This window comes from Pieris rapae, chromosome 8 (genome assembly GCF_905147795.1).
Source record: "Pieris rapae chromosome 8, ilPieRapa1.1, whole genome shotgun sequence".
NCBI lineage: Eukaryota > Metazoa > Arthropoda > Insecta > Lepidoptera > Pieridae > Pieris > Pieris rapae.
Genome location: NC_059516.1, coordinates 132,567 through 151,708, shown reverse-complemented (window position 1 = coordinate 151,708; position 19,142 = coordinate 132,567). Strand labels below are relative to the sequence as shown.

The 19,142-nt window shown below is 36.7% G+C and overlaps 1 protein-coding gene and 1 non-coding gene across 2 annotated transcripts; one reads left to right on the top strand and one right to left on the bottom strand.

Moving 5' to 3' along the window:
• The first annotated feature begins 645 nt into the window (after positions 1-645).
• Positions 646-17,340, top strand: LOC110995672. The gene is made up of 6 exons (XM_022262939.2): positions 646-829; positions 10,054-10,130; positions 13,769-13,822; positions 13,924-14,103; positions 14,188-14,379; positions 14,524-17,340. The coding sequence occupies exons 1-6, from the start codon at positions 822-824 to the stop codon at positions 16,518-16,520; spliced, it is 2,508 nt and encodes an 835-aa protein (XP_022118631.2). The 5' UTR covers positions 646-821; the 3' UTR covers positions 16,521-17,340.
• Trnas-uga lies at positions 4,900-4,981 on the bottom strand. The gene has a single exon. It is a non-coding gene; the product is annotated as a tRNA-Ser (tRNA).
• Positions 17,341-19,142: the final 1,802 nt, after the last annotated feature.

The following is a 19,142-nucleotide window of genomic DNA, read 5'->3' as shown; positions in this document are numbered from 1 at the left end:
CCGAATTTAACTATATATATAACTACTTAGATTATGCTAATAAGACATACAACACTAATCATATAATATTATTATTAACTCGGTAAATACCTGTTGTAACATTACATTACTTAATTATGCAACTTATTAGACTACTCCGCAATTTTCTTCGCGTTTATTAGTGATTTATCCACGTGTCTACGACCTACATTATTTGCTGAAAAAACTATAATTAAATATGACAATAAAATAATGTCTGTCAGTCTGTTTGACAAAGTTTTATGTAGCTCTTCGTAGCGTGCATGTTTCCGTTTCCTAAATATTAAAGAATATAAATTCGATATTAACAAAAGTAATTAGGGAAAAAATAATAAATAGAAAAGGTTGCGAATGAGGCAAGAGGTCATTTAAAAGTGCCAACATTCCATGACGTGACTCACGAAGTCTAAGTGGAACTTTAGAACGTCCTAAAACCCAAGATTATTCAAAAATAATATTGAAATACAGCATTTCCTCTTATATATATATATATTTTATATATATGTATGTGTATATATATATTTTATATATATACACATACATAATTTGTGCAAGTCGATGACCGGCGATGGATGAGTACATTCGCGAATGCAGGTCGCAGATTCGGAAGGTCGCTTCCGCGCAACGCACCGCTGCGGCCCTCGGGTCGCCCTCGACTCGGCACTCGCCTCCCCGCACTCGCGTCCGAGCCTTCGTCGTAGTCGCACGATATGGCGAACGCGCCCTGAACACACGACATCCGTAAAACGCGTGTGCTGTGACATTGCTCAAACGTGGACTCGCTCTTGACCAGCGTCAAGACAATGTATCGGTAAGTCATCATCAGCTCTCACATGAACATCTCCGGCTATGCCGAATTCCAATAGTTATTATCTCTAATTTCCAAGTTCTCTGCGATTTCATTTTTACTGATGCATATTTTATTTACTTCTGCAAAAGAAAAAAATTTCTGTTTCATTATTAGTTTCAAAATATTGATTAAATTGTAAAAATTGTTGAAAAAAGGATGAGAAATAATAATACAAAATTAAGCTGTCCCCTATTTTTTAAATTAAATTACATTGGCGCATCTAATAAGGATTAATTTTCGCGCCTTGACAGTTAGTTTGAATAGAAAATGGCTGCGGTACTTGGTCGGCCGACTGCGTCATCTGTGATAGTCCGGAATTGTTCGACGATGGCAACGGAAATAAACAAAAATCAAAATCAGAATAGTATTATTCATATTAAACACTAATGAACGCCACCAAAAAACTAATGCTTCTAAAGTTGTATTCATCTGTCAGTCCTCAAATCGAGAGCGTAGAACGGACGAGAAGAACTGGGAATTAACTCTCCGTCACTCTTCTAAATTGCCAAGTTTTTGGTTTTACTTGTTGTTAGATGTACACTATACGACCTGCCAAATTTTTGCCGACTTTTAGTAAGTATGTTGCCCGTTCGGTTTCCCGGTCTTTTTATAAGTTAATTTTTAGAAAGCAATAAATATATGTAAGAATTTTAGATACACGATTTACATATTTTCAGCGAATATTATTCAGCTCGCTACTTTAAACACTAAATGTACAACAATATTAAGTAGGTAATTTAAAAAATACGTGCATTATTACATATCCTTTGATGTAAAACTAAACAGTTATAAGCTACTGTTTGAGTACTTGCTAAGTGCAGGGAAATACAATGTCATTTGCAACTTGAGGAAAATGTAATTGATACTAGCGACGACAGCTTGTTCCACTAATACCTAACGCGCACACATCAGCGGTTCACATCAAGCAACGAGAAAGATTCAACACATTACCTTTGGTCATCGGCAAGTTTAGGCTATTGTGTATGTTCATGCGTGTTTCTAACCAAAATAGACGAATGAATTTATGATTGGGATCAAGGATTCAGTTATAATGTTAAACCTAATTAAAATATTAATAATAGTAATTACGGTTTAAGTATTTTTTGCTCTCGACGCTTTAAATATGACTTTGTATTCTTGGTCACGGAATCATGTTAAATAACGAAAAAACATATTTTAACTGCCTAAATACATACATATATACATATTTGATTAATTGCGAAAATGCTGGTAAGGTAAATTCATCATAAAATATGGTCTATAACATGGGTAGCCTGTAAGTCTACTTTATCTTTAAGTTTAATTTTTATTTAAGTATTAGTTGATGAATCACATTTTGTGTATAAACTTAATCATTTTATAGTTCCTACAATTCCGGGTTGTCGAATTATTATGTAATTAAAAGGTGTAATTGAGGTGCGCGCGCGTCGAATACTGAGGTACGTGAAAAATGTGGAGTGTTGTGCAACACTGTCGATGTTCGTTCTTTGTAGCATTTACAATTGTTCTTAAATGACCATACATATTGCTATTATATACGTACGTGGTAATGAAATGCTCTGTATATGTTCACTAGTGAAGGTGTATTATGTATCACTATACCAAAATAATTCTACGACATTCATTTTAAATGAAATCATTTACAGATGGGAATTCACGCAGCAAAGATGCGTTGTCGCATGTATGGTATTCGTTACTCAGGTTAAAGAACGAATTTTCTAATATTACATTATTATCTCTGTTCAAAAACGAAATCAAGCCAAGCAACGTTGAATATTAAAGCCAAAGCAATATTTTCACTTTCTTAGAGTACTCAATGTGAATATGAAACACGATGTTTCCATGAGTATTACTTCTCTTGTTATTTAATAAGAACGTAATAAAGACATTAAAATACTCAAAGAGATGAAATATCTACTCCCGCAAATGCTACAGACGGATACATCCAACTTTGAAGATTTTATTTCAACGTTTGAAAAGTGGTTATTTAAAATATTACATAGCAGTTTGCAGGAATATTATAATAATTGCTATAGCTTTATTATGTTCATCATACCTTGTTATATTAAACTGGGCATAATATGTATGAGATAGGCCTGAATCGAGTTTTATATTCAAAACTTTTTTTTTATTAAAAAACACGAGTAGCTGAGAATTAACGTTCATATAAAAAATAAAAAAATAAAAACGGTTGGTAGGCAGTACTTCATCACTATTGCTGCGTTGTGAAATATAACAAATTATTTTATATATAACCCTAGCCCGTTATAGCTGGCTATCAATTCATTACGTCAGTGAAACAACCATGGACCACGACATACTCGTAGACTTGGACTTATATGTGTGTAAATTTAGAAACACAATTATTGTAAGATCTTTGCATTCAGACAAGGTCTAAATTCTAAAAGTACATGACATTGATCAATACACCAAATTAACCACAAACGGCAAAAAGAGGAAGTCGTAATCTTCTTATTATCTTTTAAAGCTAGTTGACAATATGCTTGTACTAATAATGACTTCTACTTGGAAATCAATGAACCTAGAAATGTATTGTAAGTGGGTCAGAGAGGAATGCAGAGCGCGTGCCGATTCCACATCAACTTTCAATATGCGTGGGTCGCTTTATCATTTTGTCAAAAATGTCATGAAACTTGTCTCTTGTCAGGAATTTAATTAAAAATCGAAATGAATCAGTGTTACCGTTACGATCGGCTATCGGCTGTACCGTTAGCACACGGAGGCAGAAGTGCGGAATGGGAAGTGCTGATTCATTCAAATCACCGCAGACAGCCGCTTATGATTGGGACATATATCTGAATTTCGATGTATTAATTAATATTATCTTAACCTTATACACAAGTGGTCCTGTCTCGGTGAAAGTGTTCTAGTTGAGGAGTCATTGTTTCGGTGACCTTGTGCTGGTCATGAGATCTGGGACACATACTCTGTGACAGTCTGTCTCGGAGCCACTGTCGACCGCCGCGCCGTCGGGAGTTAGTCAGTTCACCTTTCTCTTTAACTTTTAGTGGGCACTTCGGACACTCCATTTAAGTTATATTTTATAAATAGACGATTAATCATAATAATACATTTAAAAATAAGGAAGATTTCTTAGCAAACTAATAAACGCGAGGTTAAAGTTGCAATGTTTTGACAATACGGAAGGTTGCGGCTGAACAATGATGTTTCATAAATGTATTCAAGAATTTGACTAAACGATTAGAATAAGCTAACATTGAACGAGATTAGAGGCCAATAAGGCCACTTACGCTCGTCGCTTTGAATAATATAAGTCCATTTTTTCAATTACTGTCCATTGATCTAAGACTAACTTAAAACTAAAAACTTTTCTGCTAAATGTTACCTCAGATCTACTTACTATCGACTTACTGATCTTCGATTCCTGGCTCGTTCATCGGTCGGCTGTTTCATTTACGAGCTCGTTAAATTATGTCAAGCGGTGACCTCGGTTACTTAACGATTGTCTTAGACCGAAAGCCTTGTTGTCTTAATTTAGGGTAAACTCTTTTCAAAGGGGCAGAAATTGCGAATTGAAGATTCACGGATGTTATGCGTACGATAAACTGATTGTTTACCAGGACTCGACGACGTGTCGTGTCGTGGATTTTGTATCAGATGGGTAATTTGTCTATAAAAAGAAATGATCAATGAGACAGACAAATAATCGTGTTCGCCCCATGTCCTATGCCCAATTTTGCTCTATGAATATCTTTTATCTTATCTAAACGTGAAATAATAAGTGAAACCATAATGAATACAAACTCTAGTATGTCATGTGTAACTGGGAAAACCTATCTAATGATTTGGTTTTGTATTCGCTTCTCGTACTTTTGTGAAGGTCATCGCTAATGTCACCAGGCCTTACAGTAATAAAACAATATTTTAATAAGTTATGTAATATTTAAAAGAGCGTAAATGAGGAAGCGATAACAATATTTTTTTAGAAATAACCAAAAAGAAGTCAAATATTTTTAAAAAGAAAAAAAAAAAAAAGAAAAATATATTCTCGCTGAGGACAGGATTCGAACCTGCGCGGGTAGAACCCATTGGATTTCAAGTCCAACTCCTTAACCACTCGGACACCTCAGCTGCGATATCAGAAGCAAATTCTATATAAACATATTTGGTACGGACTTTAGGTCCCCATACAGAAAATATATTTTCTGAATTAATGTCTAGCTAACTCGTACTGATACTTTAGTTTTGATTAACACGTTTATCTACATTTCAAACACAAAATTTTAGAGTTCAAGCGCAAACATAGTATCTTATACATTGTCAAATCGCAGTCGTAGTTCATCGAGTAGTGAAGATTTTGTAATTGTGTTGGTTGTCAGAGGACATTATTTCCTCATTATCAGTGCATCGTCGCATGCAGGCGTTGTGCGTTGATTTAACGGCATATTTGTCAATGACCCACTTCAACACAATTACGAGCGCACATACCACCGAAATGCCTAATCTTAATACATACATCCTTATTAATGAGCACTGAGCTCTGATATTGTGTGAAATGGTGTGAAGAAGTAAAAGGCTTTTTACTTCTCATTGCACATATCGACAGGGCTGAGGGACCATAGATATATTTTTATTAAATATTAAGATTTTTTCTTAATTACAAAGCTAAAATAAAGATTGGAAGTCATCACTAGCGGGGCTATTGCCTCAAATCGACTGTTACTATTTCAGAATATAATGTTATATCTGGATAAACACATACTGGTGTCGCTCGTATTTGTAATCAGTGGCTATTGTTCCGAGGCGTCCTTATTAAAACACTGCCCATGACAAGTCTGCGTCTGATGTTGACATTATTGCGCGTAATGGAGACTTCATTTAGCAAAACTTGTTAAATTCATCCACTTTACAAAGTACCGAAGATGTCAGAATGTGTCATCGCATTCATAACGGTGCTGCATCCAGACGTCACTAGTGACAGCGTGAAGACATTCTAATGTTGCATTATTGTTTCTCGCAAATATGCCACAATTTATCACGGTAAATAGGCATGTCTACCTATTTACTTTGATTCATTCGCTGTATGAATTTGATTGGTTTAATATTTTTTTGCAAACGAATACTAAGACAGACGTGATTATTTTGTCTTATCTTTTAAACCTTCAACCTTCCGTTTACCCTAAAATTGTAATGATTTCATCTCAAACAACGTTCTGACTCATCTGATGATCGCATTACTTTTTGCTCATCTTTTTTTCAACTAAACTAGTAAACGTAGTTCCAAGGACCGGTTCAAAAACTCCTTGCATTTGTATATTTTATCATCAATTTTAGGATGAGAAAGATAGATGCATTCGATAAAAATAAGCTGCTTCATAGAATGGCACATATTCTGGTGAACTTAAGTTGTCAACCGTGTAATACATGTGAATAATAAATATTTATAGGAGATTCTCATTCTTGTTAGGGCCAGTAAATCACATACCGTCCACACACGGACGCAACCTTAGGTAATATTCTAAGTAGGTTACGTCATGTGAATTACGATGAAAGCCTTAGAGCCACTGCGACGAACCGTATTTGGCTCCGCTCTAAAGGATGTTCCATCCTCATTGGATTCAGTACTGACTGAGTTTTCAGGGTCTTTGTCTTTGTCACGGGAACAGTTTTGCTATGAACTTCCTCTGTTTTTATGTTTACTACGTTTCCAAATAACATTTTGTTATGTTCGTCTCTCTGTCTAAAATGTGGCTCACGAAACCAACTAGACAGGCCGTAAGTGTGACGCTCGCGATGCGTCGTTTGAATGTTAAAACAAAATATGAATTTAATGACGTAAAAACTGACTACTTTACTAAACAATGTTTCGTCATTGTTATCATCTTTAGTTTTATTTATTTTTAATGTAACAATATACAGAACGCATAAACTTTTACGACGTATTTAATACATATCAATATAATGTTTTCCGATAACTTTGTTCGTGAGAATATACAAGCAGGCATCTAACGCTAAGGGTTCTACAGGCGGGTGGTTTTTTAAATAGGTTTAGTACTTTCTGAACGATTAATTTATTTTGCGAAATAAACATCCAGAAGAACTATTTATAATATATACTTAGATGCGGACAAACTATTTCAATAGAAATCATAATGTATGTAATCTTTTATATTACATTTTGAAATTTGATATAAATATTTAGTGATCGTACTATAATGTTAATATTATATTGTAATATTCAATTTCTTGGAATGTCAGTGCAGATCTTTGCCTGCTGAACCAGCTGCCAACTGAAGTATTTCCGAACCAATTCGACTTAGGGTCCTTCAAGAAAAGAGCGTACCAATTCTTAAAAGGCCGGCAACGCACTCGCGAGCCCTCTGGCATTGAGGGTGTCCATGGGCGGCGGTATCACTTAACATCAGGTGAGCCTCCTGCCCGTTTGCCCCCTGTTCTATAAAAAAAAAAAAAAAGATCTTTGCCTTTACAATTCGGCACACTATAATATAGGTACATATTGGTATCGCAAACTACGAATGTTATCATTGTTAATATTAATGATAAAATTAGAATTTAATGATAAAAGCAGGGTTTGTCGCTTAACACGAGGCAATCGAACCTTGATTGGAAAATGATAAAAACGAATAAAGAGTGCTCAACGACTTGTCACGGCTGGCGCCGGCGCCTCCACCGGCTCTCGACTTTTTCATTTTTTTATTTTCACTTCACTGATTTGGAATCGGAGCATTGAATTCACATATCCTACATATGTTACGATTATTTTAATAACAATTTTACAAAATGTTTTGTATATATTATGTAAATTTTTATTTGACCGGAAAGTACCCAAACATAACTAAAAGCAAAATAACTTGTAGCCATATACGGTGTTATGTAAGAGTAAGATTATAATGTTATTGAACAATAGCGTGAAATCGGTAACTTTCCCGCTGCCCGACAGAGGATTGGCTCACGTCTGAACACTATTGATTCATTTATGTACAGAATTATGCCTCTTCACCTATATTCTTCTATCACTTTATGTTTCGTTTGAACGACATCAAGGACATTATTTAATAACTAATTCCCATTATATCGTACCGGAAATAGAACCACAACGGGGCCTTAAAACACCGTGTGAAGCGCCTTGTAGGTGGACAAAACTCATCAATTACCTAAGTGTAACCAAACAGATGATGGTTCGCAATGAAGAGTCGCGACTGGCGGATGTAGTGGGATTCTATGAACTATTTTTATCGCAAGACAGCGGGATGCGAGTGCACCCAGCTCCGCAGCCATTATCTCGATTGCTCTCGGAATAGATCTGTAATCATGCATAATGCAATTCCCTACATGGATTACGTTATTTTTTGCAAGTTTCATTCCAAGTCAATTGCTTCGATTTGTAGGACTGCATATATGCGTGTTCCTCGGCGAAAGAAAAAGTAAACCAGTCGGTTAATGAGATCCGGGCATACTCGTAGCAAAGCTAAGGGTTAAAATTAAATTTATTTTCATTTCGATACTTAACTTTGAACCGGCTCTCATGAATTTATAGAAAATTAGTTATTAGGAACCGTCTACGGATTTTGAAAATGTTAAATTCGAAATAACACGGACGATTAAAATTTGTTGTGGATGATGAAACTTAACACGTATTTATTGGACGTTTTGTTTGAATTATTTAAAAGCGGGTGTCTCATCACTCGCACTAATACATTTTAATTTCATTAATAATTATAACATACGTGAATCTATTGCCACTTGTATTTATTATATTGTATTAAAGTTTGAAGGTGACCGTGTGAACGTGTGATTTCAACGTATTTTTAAATTTAATTGCTTTTAACACCTAGGAGTGAACCCGAGTGAGTGTTGACAAATAATATTGAATTTGTTACATTGCGCTAGAATGGCGAAGCGATTCAGCATAAAAACGTTATTTTAATATTACATAAACGGTCGCTTTGCAAGATTAGGCTTGAAGACGAAATAATATGTATGAATGGCTAGACTTTCACACGGAAGTCTGTGGGGCGAGTATCGAACCCACGGCCATCATTCAATTGGGACGATTGAATGATTGACCGGACACTCGGTCACTGCGCCGAGGCCGTCTGCACACCGATGGCGCTCTGCTACTCCTCGCTAGAAATACGCATCGCTATACAGGGGTACAGAGCGTACACGAGTTTCACAATAATATAAATATTTTTTTAAAATAATAATTTATTTCCAGCCTGTTTCACAGGAAAATCTTATATCTAATTGCGCTAGTTATATTAACAAAATTGGTCAGGTTTATCTGTCGCCGAACTAGGTGTGAACCTGTATTTTCCAACCCCTAAAATATATCAGACAAAAACACTATCATCAAGTACATAACTCATTAAAAATTAGGATCTTATAATGTACAATCTATTTAACATGTAGTTAATTAGTTAATATTATAGAATCTTCCTAAATTCTAAACCTAAATTCCATTCAGTCATACATACTTAAATCTTGCAACTTTGGAGTATAAGCTCAAATCATAAGAAATGCAATCAAAAGCTGGTGTTACGTCTTGTAACGGTGCCGGACTAGAACTTCAATATTAAATGAGTCGTGCCTTCGATTTCGGTGAATTGAGCAGCGACAGTTTGAAAGTGAAAGATGTGCAATTGGTGCTCGAGGCACTTTATCAATAAAAGCATCAATTCGTTCTCATTTATTTCGATTTAGATTTATTGATACTCGTCAAGCCGTCACTCAAATGTTTGTTTGTGAAGTTGAATAAAAATAAAAGTGTGTTATGATCAGTTAAGAGCATATATTGGCGAAGGAGTGCCACATCATCTTTTTGTAATTACGCCTATTAAACCATCCAAAACACTATTTGACCGAAGTCAGTGATAATGCTTTGATTAATCTCTACAAACGAATAAAAGTATGCAGATAGAAGTTTGCAATTGAGCGAGTTACGTCAGGTATCTCATCTATCAGGGTTATTGACCAGTGCATCGCTGCTTTTTTTGCAGAGAAGCCTGCGTCTGCACATTCTAGATCCGCGGCCCGAGATCCAGCTAAAACTAAAACTCAGTTACATTATGCTTTTAAGATAAGATTCAGTTGTCGATTCGTTTGTAACACACGCTTTTGGTTGATAGATGACCTCCATATGAACGAGATTATTTATAAAAAAATGTTTTCGTTTGTTTCAGATCAAAAGGCGGCATGGTGTCGCCAAGGTATTGCTTAAGTTTGTTTATGGCGTTGCAAATCACTCTCTCTGATGCCGGTTAGTATTTCCCTATGCTATTTTAGCACTACTAATTATGTATTACTAATAACTTCAAAGATAAAACTTTGAAGTTATTAGTAATACACAATTAAATATAGCTGTTATAAAAACTTGAAATGAACATACAAAGCATTATACTTGCATTACAACAATATGAAAGTTATCAAGTTTCAATTTCAACTTGTTTTTTTGGACTATATATAATCTAGGTCGCATATTATTTGCAGACGTTATGATTTCCAATAATGTTCTCGTATTACCGTCGAATTCAATGTGGGATGCATGTTTGTTCGTGATTAAGTAACTTGTCGTTTGTCGCTAATTAGAATAGGACGGATGTACAGACAGGTATGCGATTCCCATGCTTACTAGACATGGGGCTGGGGGGTGCGGGTTGTGGGGGGAGGTGCGATCGAGCCGGACCGGCGGCATTCCTCGCGTGACTCAGTTGACGTTGTGGTATGTAACTACCACCGCTTTATTTGCAGTATCTGGTAGGATAACCAAGGTCGCACCGCAAGGGTGAGTCCTCGGAGATTTTGTGGCCATGGCCACGTAACGTATCGAATGAAGTTTAAATGAAAATTATCTTCTTTCTTGCGCTTTCTTATGTAGTGAGGTCAAGCTGGGTTCTTTTAATTGAAGTTGTTTTTGTTAGAAAAATATTAGTGTAAGATGAATTTCCTGGAAAGGAGCATAGAGACGTACGTGGGGACGAAGAGAACGTATTTAGTTGCGCCATTGTCAATTGTTCACTAATGCGATACGCTAATTAGTTTGAATACGACACATTTCTTTGTCTCCTTCGGCGTGTTTATTTTGTCTGTTTGAGTTCTATTGTCATCGCAGTAATTGCTTTCCCGCGTTTTAATTAGCCTTTTAGAACATTGAAACACTTAATTCTTTCAATATCAAGTTTTATTTATTTCGAGATCTCAGCTGGCTAAATGACGGAAAGTGCAACTATCATTCGTAACTTAAGAACATGAAAAATTCTTTCTTGCTAGTTGCTAATGAAACGTATGCAGTTCTTCCTTTTTACATAGTGTGCGAATCGTTAAACGGCTCCTTCTACGCATTGGATCACTTCACAGGTATTTCCAGTCATAAGCTTATCAACTTTATGCCATCTCGTCCGTCGTCGTGGAAGTATTGTGGGGCATACGTGACATTCGCGTTGCCGGCTTATCGCCACCAAGTACTCGGCCAGTACGTTCTGGTCCTTTTTACACTGTTAGTTTCTCTTATAAATGATCATAGTATATTAGTATAAGGCGTTCGCAATTAGGGCTATCGGACCCTTCAAAACTTATCAAATGATTTTGTATTTACTTATTTGAGTTGAGCGTAAGTCCTCACTATAGTATTTATATGTGGAGAAATATGATTAAGTAATATTTACTTGTACAGAAGCCGGAAAATTATATATTTAGAGAAATAACTGCGGCAGGAAGGCTCTGACGGAGTAATTAATGAAATTAACAAGTGTATGTCGCGCGGCGCCACTGCTGGCTTTGGAAAGTTATGCCTTGAATTTGTATTCGATTTTGCGTGTTCATTTTGCCATAAGTAATTTGACTAAAGGCCAATATGATATGCGTGAAATTAATCAAATTCATTAAATGAATTTAGGTATATTGTAAGGTAAAGTCTAATAAAATACTAATGATATAAAAATAAAAGCAGCAGAGAGACGGAACGATAGGGAATAGTTCGGGGCGAAAGTCTATCGATCGTTGGCGTGTCACCTTGTATCTCTCACCTCTCTACCCATACCCGACTACAACGAAATTATACGTTTGTAGGTAAATGTACGCTATACATTGAGTTAAGTGTATGGCACTAAGGGAACTAATGCTATACTAATTATACACTACGAAAGTTTCTTAGAAAATTATTATTAGTTAATGAGTTTTAGAGTCACAAGTGCAGAGGATTTCTTCGGGCGTCGAAGCATCTCAGTTGTCATAGAGAGAAAATTAGATAAAATAAACATATAAGTTGCCTGTCTATGTTGTCTTCTCTGTTCATAATGTGATGAATTTATGTTATCGAATAATTTTATTTATTTATTACGGGCCAGTGCCCGCGACTTCTTCCGTGTGAATTTAAATCTCATTGAACAATTGAGCCAGCAATGGTACGTTATACCTTATGACATAATTTACGTAATTAGGACATTAAATATTACGATAAGATTACCATCCCTTCTTCGTTCTCTTTCGCATCTTTTTTCTGAATATGTTCGTCAAAAGTAAAATACAAGGGCGAGGTCAAACGCAAATACCGGAGAACAACGGACGAGGTAATAATATGCCGGATGACACGCAATATTCCAGGAACACTCCTACGAGAACCGAGACGACGTTTATTTCAACACTATCGCAACCTTAAGCCGACAGGTCGGTCTACGAAAGCCTAGTAAGTGGAACACATCAGTATTAACGTGTTCCACTCGTAAGTCCACAGTTACATAAATTGGGTCGAATAAGGCATGTTTATTTAGCAAACGTTAGATTCCTGCTCGCACTTCGCAGCGGCGCACGCGCACTCATCCGTGTGTGAAACGTTACACATGCGTCAGTGTGCAACATGCACCGGTGACGTAATCAAACAAAATCTTCATTTTGTAACATTTACTTTTACTGCGATACCATTATTATTGAAGTTGACGCGAGCCTGATTTTATAATTACGTTTACAACATTTTAAAGTTTTATTATTAAACACGTAATCAGAAGTAGGAACCTACATTTAGTGCTTTCTTAACGTCCGAACGGATATCAACAAATAACTAGTGGGTACCTAAAATTTAAAAACATGCAGTAATTAATAAGCAGATGAGAAAGTGTGTCGTGTTGTTATAAATGAAAGTCAGCAAAACCATCAATATTGGGAGCACTCTTACGGTCGCTGAATCTAGAACAGAAACACCTATTACGTTCACACCTATTATATTCTGCATTTGATAATTATTTTTCTTATAGAGAACACATGACATATTAAAACAAAAAATATGCATCAATTAAAAGTGTTCACAACAATTTAGTAGGAAACATTACAATTATAAAAAGAAACTAAACATTAACAATAAAAGACAAACTTGCTTAAGAAAAACAAAAGTGCAATTTCAATATGATATATTTCTACTTTGCAATTATCGTCACTATCGGTGACGGGTCTGCTTCGCATGTACTCAGAGCGTCGTTTACTGCAGATAGATTCGATAGATCGTTGGTCCTCACTGGCCGAACATAAAAAAGGACTTGTCGGTGGACGGTCTTTCTTGTGTTCCTCTTTAAGAGGAATTTCACTCGATTTAAACCATTTAATAATTCTACCATGTTATTTAAAATCTTGTAAACAAAGCTAATGAGATCAGGCGCCTTCTATCGCGAAGTGAAAGAAAGCTAGTTTTAGCTCTTTTCATACTCGAATTTATAGCTAATGTTATTATTTTGATGGCTGTGAAAGCTGAAGTAAATCTCGTAACCGTGTTTGCTTTGCCATGTGCATTTGTATTCCCTACGTATTTTTATGCAAACTAAACGTTTATAAATCGCCTCAGAGCTATTTAATATGTAAAACCTGCTTTTCTTTTACGTAATGAATTTAACGATACCTGTTTATTTTTAGGTCCCGTGGGCCCATTGCCAAATGTGACGAGTGTGGATTTAGGACTGAAAGAGGGTTGGTAACTTATATTATGATGTAAACCTGCAAATACTTAATATAATAAATCATATATTTTGTGATAAATAACTCGCTCTAAAAATGTTTCTCTTCCGTAGGCAGCTGTGCCTTAGGCGACGTGGTGTACTTAACCGGAGACGAGTTCCCGGGTACAAACCCTTGCGAACGCTGTGCGTGCACTGGAGGGGAAGTGCGCTGCGAAAAGCAGCGCTGCGAACCGCGCCCTGGCTGCAAAGCCGTTCATCGCCCCGACCACTGTTGCCCCACCTACCAGTGCGGTAAGTTCTGTATTATTACAGAGATCTGATTTTCAAAAAACCTTTATGGAACGACTATTAATAACTGTTCGTTGATAATTCCAGAGTGCGAACAAGAAGGGCGCGTGTACGGCAACGGCGAAAAGCTCGTGGACCCGCAGGACCCTTGCCGCGTGTGCTACTGCCAGGGCGGCGAGGTGGTCTGCCGCCGCATCGCCTGTTTCGTTCGGGACGATTGCCAGCCGCGTCTCGTGCAAGGCCGATGCTGCCCAGAATACGACAATTGCCCTCTCAGAGGTATTTTGATTGTGTTTTCAATAATCGAGATTTTTCTATGATTTGCTTATTTTTGGATCAGAATATATATATATGTATAACTAAGACTCAAATATTTTTATTGTTTCTTATTCTATAATTAACAACTTATTACAAAAATTTCAGGTGTGACATCAGTGCACGGAGTTTCGACGACCCTGTCGCCGAAAGTGAATACGAGTGCTGTGCTCCCTCCTCCCGGACCTATCAAGCCAGGGTTCACGATCAAGGAGATCACTCCGGTGTCGGAAATCCCAGTTACGGATGTTAAAGTTAAAGAGATATTACCTTCACCGAATATGGATGTCGATGAATATTCTTCCTCCAAATCTCCATTGATTCCACGTGAAATTACTTCCGAGACGAGCTCAATTGTCGATGCAAACGTTAAGGCAAAACTTCCCGTAAACATTGAAAAGGCCGAACAAAAGCTTTCGCGTGAAGAGAATGTGCATAACAATGACGACGGTGACTCGACGCCATCTAAAATAAGTTTCTCCACACAAGATTCGATTAACAGTGAAATATACCCTTCAAATATTCCCTCCCTCATTTTGATGGGACCCTCTGAATCGATTTCTTTAAACTCTCTGTCCACAAAGAGTCCCGCTCTCGAAGAAGAAGATTCTTCATTATTTGATCACAACCCCGCATTTCCACCAATACCTGACGATCTTTCTGTGCCTGGTAATCACGAAGATGAAATTCTTCCGGAACAACATTTTGAGAACGATCAAATACCTGGTATTAGTGATATAATGGTAACAAATGACAGAATTATAACCGATGCTCCTATTGTAAGAGAATCACCGACAAGTACCTTGTATATGACAAAGGATCTCACGGGAACCACAGATAATTTAATAGGTACAGATATTTCGTCCGAAAAAAAAATTAACAAAATTGAGCTTTCCAATACTGATTCTTTGACTACAAAAGAAAATCCAATGCTAAATCTCAGATCGGTATTGCCCACTCAAATCCTTAATATCCCTTCCTTCATCACCGATGAAACCACTGATGATATAGACACCACTACTGATGACTCTGAACTACAAACATCATCTGAAAAAGGCGTGGAAACAGTTGATGATGTCGGCCGAGACCGCCAAAGTAGTATCAATGAAACTGATCAAGACTTTCAAACACCAAAATCTAAAGAAAATTTTGCCAGTTATGAATCTAGTACTGAAATATATATAGGTAACCAACCGAGCTCTATATTAATCGAAACGAGTGATCAAAATCCTCACGATGAGTCTGATAATATTTCGGATAGTACCTTAGCCTCGTCGACGGTAGACGCATTGAACGTGGAAACAGAATCTGATATGACCACTCTTTCTAGATCGGAACCTGGTAAAGAAACTTCATTTGAAAATATTGAAACTACAGAATTTACGTTTACATCTTCCGGTTCTCAAGAGAGCGCGACTGAGGAGGTAGAGATGATGAAAGTGGCGACTGACACACACAGAAGCTCCGCGCTCATTAAACCATCTCAAGACAGAAATATTAACGTACTAACAGACTTAATCAACTTAGTCGGTGACGTGGCATCCATCAGTGACCACACCGATAATCCCACAAAGTCGGTGGGTGGCTCGACAACAATTTCTGATTCAGAAGAACTGATTCCAGTCAACCTCGGCTATAAGAGTAAAAACAACAATTGGAATTTGAATTCAATTACTGAAATTCCACATAAAAGCAAAACTATGCAGACTTCTAAGACGAAAACCGTGGAAATCGAAGACGACGACGAAATTGAAAACATTACCGATTCTCCGCCACCGAACGATAAAATTGAACCTACAACTAAACGACCCGTCATAGATGACGTGTCCGATGGCAAGCAACAAAACGTTAGCGGCGCCGGGGAGAATAAAGATATCGAAATTATTACTCAGGCGTACGTGCCGACCGTCAGACGTCCCACCAAAGTAGTAATGGCCAATTCTAGTGAAGCTCTATCGGGTGCGATACAGACTCAACCGACAGACAGCGGCAAAGCGACACCCGTGGCCGCGTCTTCTCCGTCCGCGGAAGAGAACGAGCCGCCTCTCGACGGCGGAAGCCTCGCGAACCTCAATGACACGATTACTGTTTCCGATCGAAACTAAATATTTCAGAGACTAATAGTTTTACGGATTTATTTGAATCGTCAATTGTGAGCGTAGAATAAGTATTTATAACTTAAGAAGCCTCCCGAGAGCTGCTTGAATTTATATTGTATTAGTTGGACAAATTATTTATAAAGATAGATTAATGGCGCAGGCGTCGCGTCTCGTGTTTAAGTAATTTATTTTAGTGAGAAACGTGAATCGATTAACTGAGCTAGTCATTGTGAGGCGCCACGTTGCCATCCCCGCTAGCTGTCGAGCCGGCCGATATTACCGCATACAGCATTCAGTGAAACGCTGTCGTGTGACCCACGAGAGTACATAGCCGTAGTTCCTCTAGGATTAATAATTATTAAACCTCTTAGCCAATCCGTGACCAATTGCAACAAAGTGTAAAACGAACTTTGGTACAAACGATAGTTAAGTGTAAAGAACTTATGAATAACTCTAGACTAGTTTCGCACAAAGTGTCTCCTATCGCACAATGTATGGATATTCTGATCTATATTAAATCAAATACTATTTACTTATAATCTTGTATACTGTTTTGTATATTTTTGCGCTTTTATTGCGTAAAGAGAGAACTCGATATTTCAAACACTTTAATACTGTCACTATTTTAGTTAATCATAAGGATGCTGACCGGTTTCTCTCCTATTATGTACACGAGCTCTCGGATCGGCCTGGCTGAGTGGAGTCGGCCGAAGTGCCTTCTTGCCCCGGAAGACCTTGCCTTTTCCGAGGCAATGAGCGCGTGAGCTCATGCTGATGTGTGTTCCATATTCTCATTGGTTTTTACAAATAAAACAAATTAGACTGACTGTGTTTTTCATTACAATACTAACTCAACTCAACTACAAATTTAATAAAATACTAATTAAATACGTTTATTATGGGATATAAAATACAGGTATCACTTATTCCACGTTTTGAGATTTGAACCCGTAGGCATCCCTACTCATCGGCAAAGAAGACAGAGGATGTAGGCCGAGAGAAAAACAAATATCGAAAATTAATTAGAAATAGCTTGTCTAACAGTACTCCCAGGCCTTTTTATGAACTAGATAATCCTTAACTTTATAGTTAGTTTTTCTTTGATACAAACCTTAAACTTATTAAAAGGCTCACAAAAAAGAATTACTAACTATTGCTAGTCTAGTACGCGACAATAGCAGGCGTTTTTCCGTTTGCGTTTGTATTAACGTTGTGCGTATGTTCTATTCTTGTAAACTTACAAACTATTTTTGTATTTATTTTAATGAATTCTGTTTGTAAATCAGGCTTTTAATTGAAAAAAAAATATGAACGCGATTAATCAAAAGAAAGTTCAACCTGTTGTACTAATTTTACTTTATTCTTAATACTTTTTAGTTACCTCCTGTAATCAATTTCTTTTTGTAAATTAACACTTTCTCTCAATCTGCATTTAAATTCTAATCCGTCACGAATTTATATCAACAAAAAAACTCAATAATTGTTTCTGGGTAATTGGTAGTAAGTTATAAATAAATATATAAGAATTGAAAATAATCCTTATTATAATTCCAGTAATTTATTTATTTGTTATCATTGATATTTTAGAAATTATTATATATACATACAATTATATTTGAGTAAGCTATATTTTGAAGATTTTCAGAAGTGGCTCAAGGGCCAAAAGGGGATCCCAAAGGGCACATCTGAAAATTGTTTTTCATGAAAATAGAAAATACGATCTAGAAGACCTAGATCAAAAAAGATAACAATAAACGCAGTAATTGCATGAAACTTCTACTTTTACTTATGATAAGTGCAGTAATGACCATATTCTTGTAATAAATGCGATACTTGCTAATGTTTGCTGCTTGCTAATGCTTGCATCAGGACCAGAGTCCCTCAAGACTCGGTCCTCGCTCGCCTCCTTTTCACGCTATTCACTGGTGACATCCCTAGGGCTCCCGATGTGAAGCTTACCCCTCTTTGCTGATGACACCGCTCTCTATACCGACCACAAAGATAGAGGTGACATCGCGGAAAGACTCCAGACAACCACGTTGTTAGGCGAATGGTTTGGAAATGGGGCTTCCGAATAAATCAAGAGAAGAAAAAATAATCAGCTTTTTAGAAGAAATGGTAACCCTACACGAGCAAGCCATCCCGTGGCAAAAGTCAGTCAAATATCTAGGAGTCACGTTCGATAGCGGCATGTACTTCCGTAAGTTTTCTTTACTCGTTTGTCCTCTATCGCCTCTATTTTCTCCTGAATAAAAGGAGTCACATGTGCCTTAAACATAAGGTGATATTGCACTTGTGCTTATTAGGCATTGGCTTATATATATAATATTAAATTAAGCAATTCTTCTATAATGTCAATGACTTATTACTAACTAAATACTTATACAGTATTATTAAAATGCTAGATTAAAATGCAGTACTAGGCGCAAGTGCAGCAATATGGTCATCATAAATGGTAGCATCTGCTAGAACTAAATACAGCTATACACTTTAGAGTCGGATAGGGCAACAAAGTATTGAAAAAACTTAGTCTAGTAAGTTTAGTAAGTCTTTAGAAAGCTATTTTATTTTCTTATTGTTCTTTATCATTTAATTGTTCCTGAGACACCGAAAAATAGGTTTAACGCA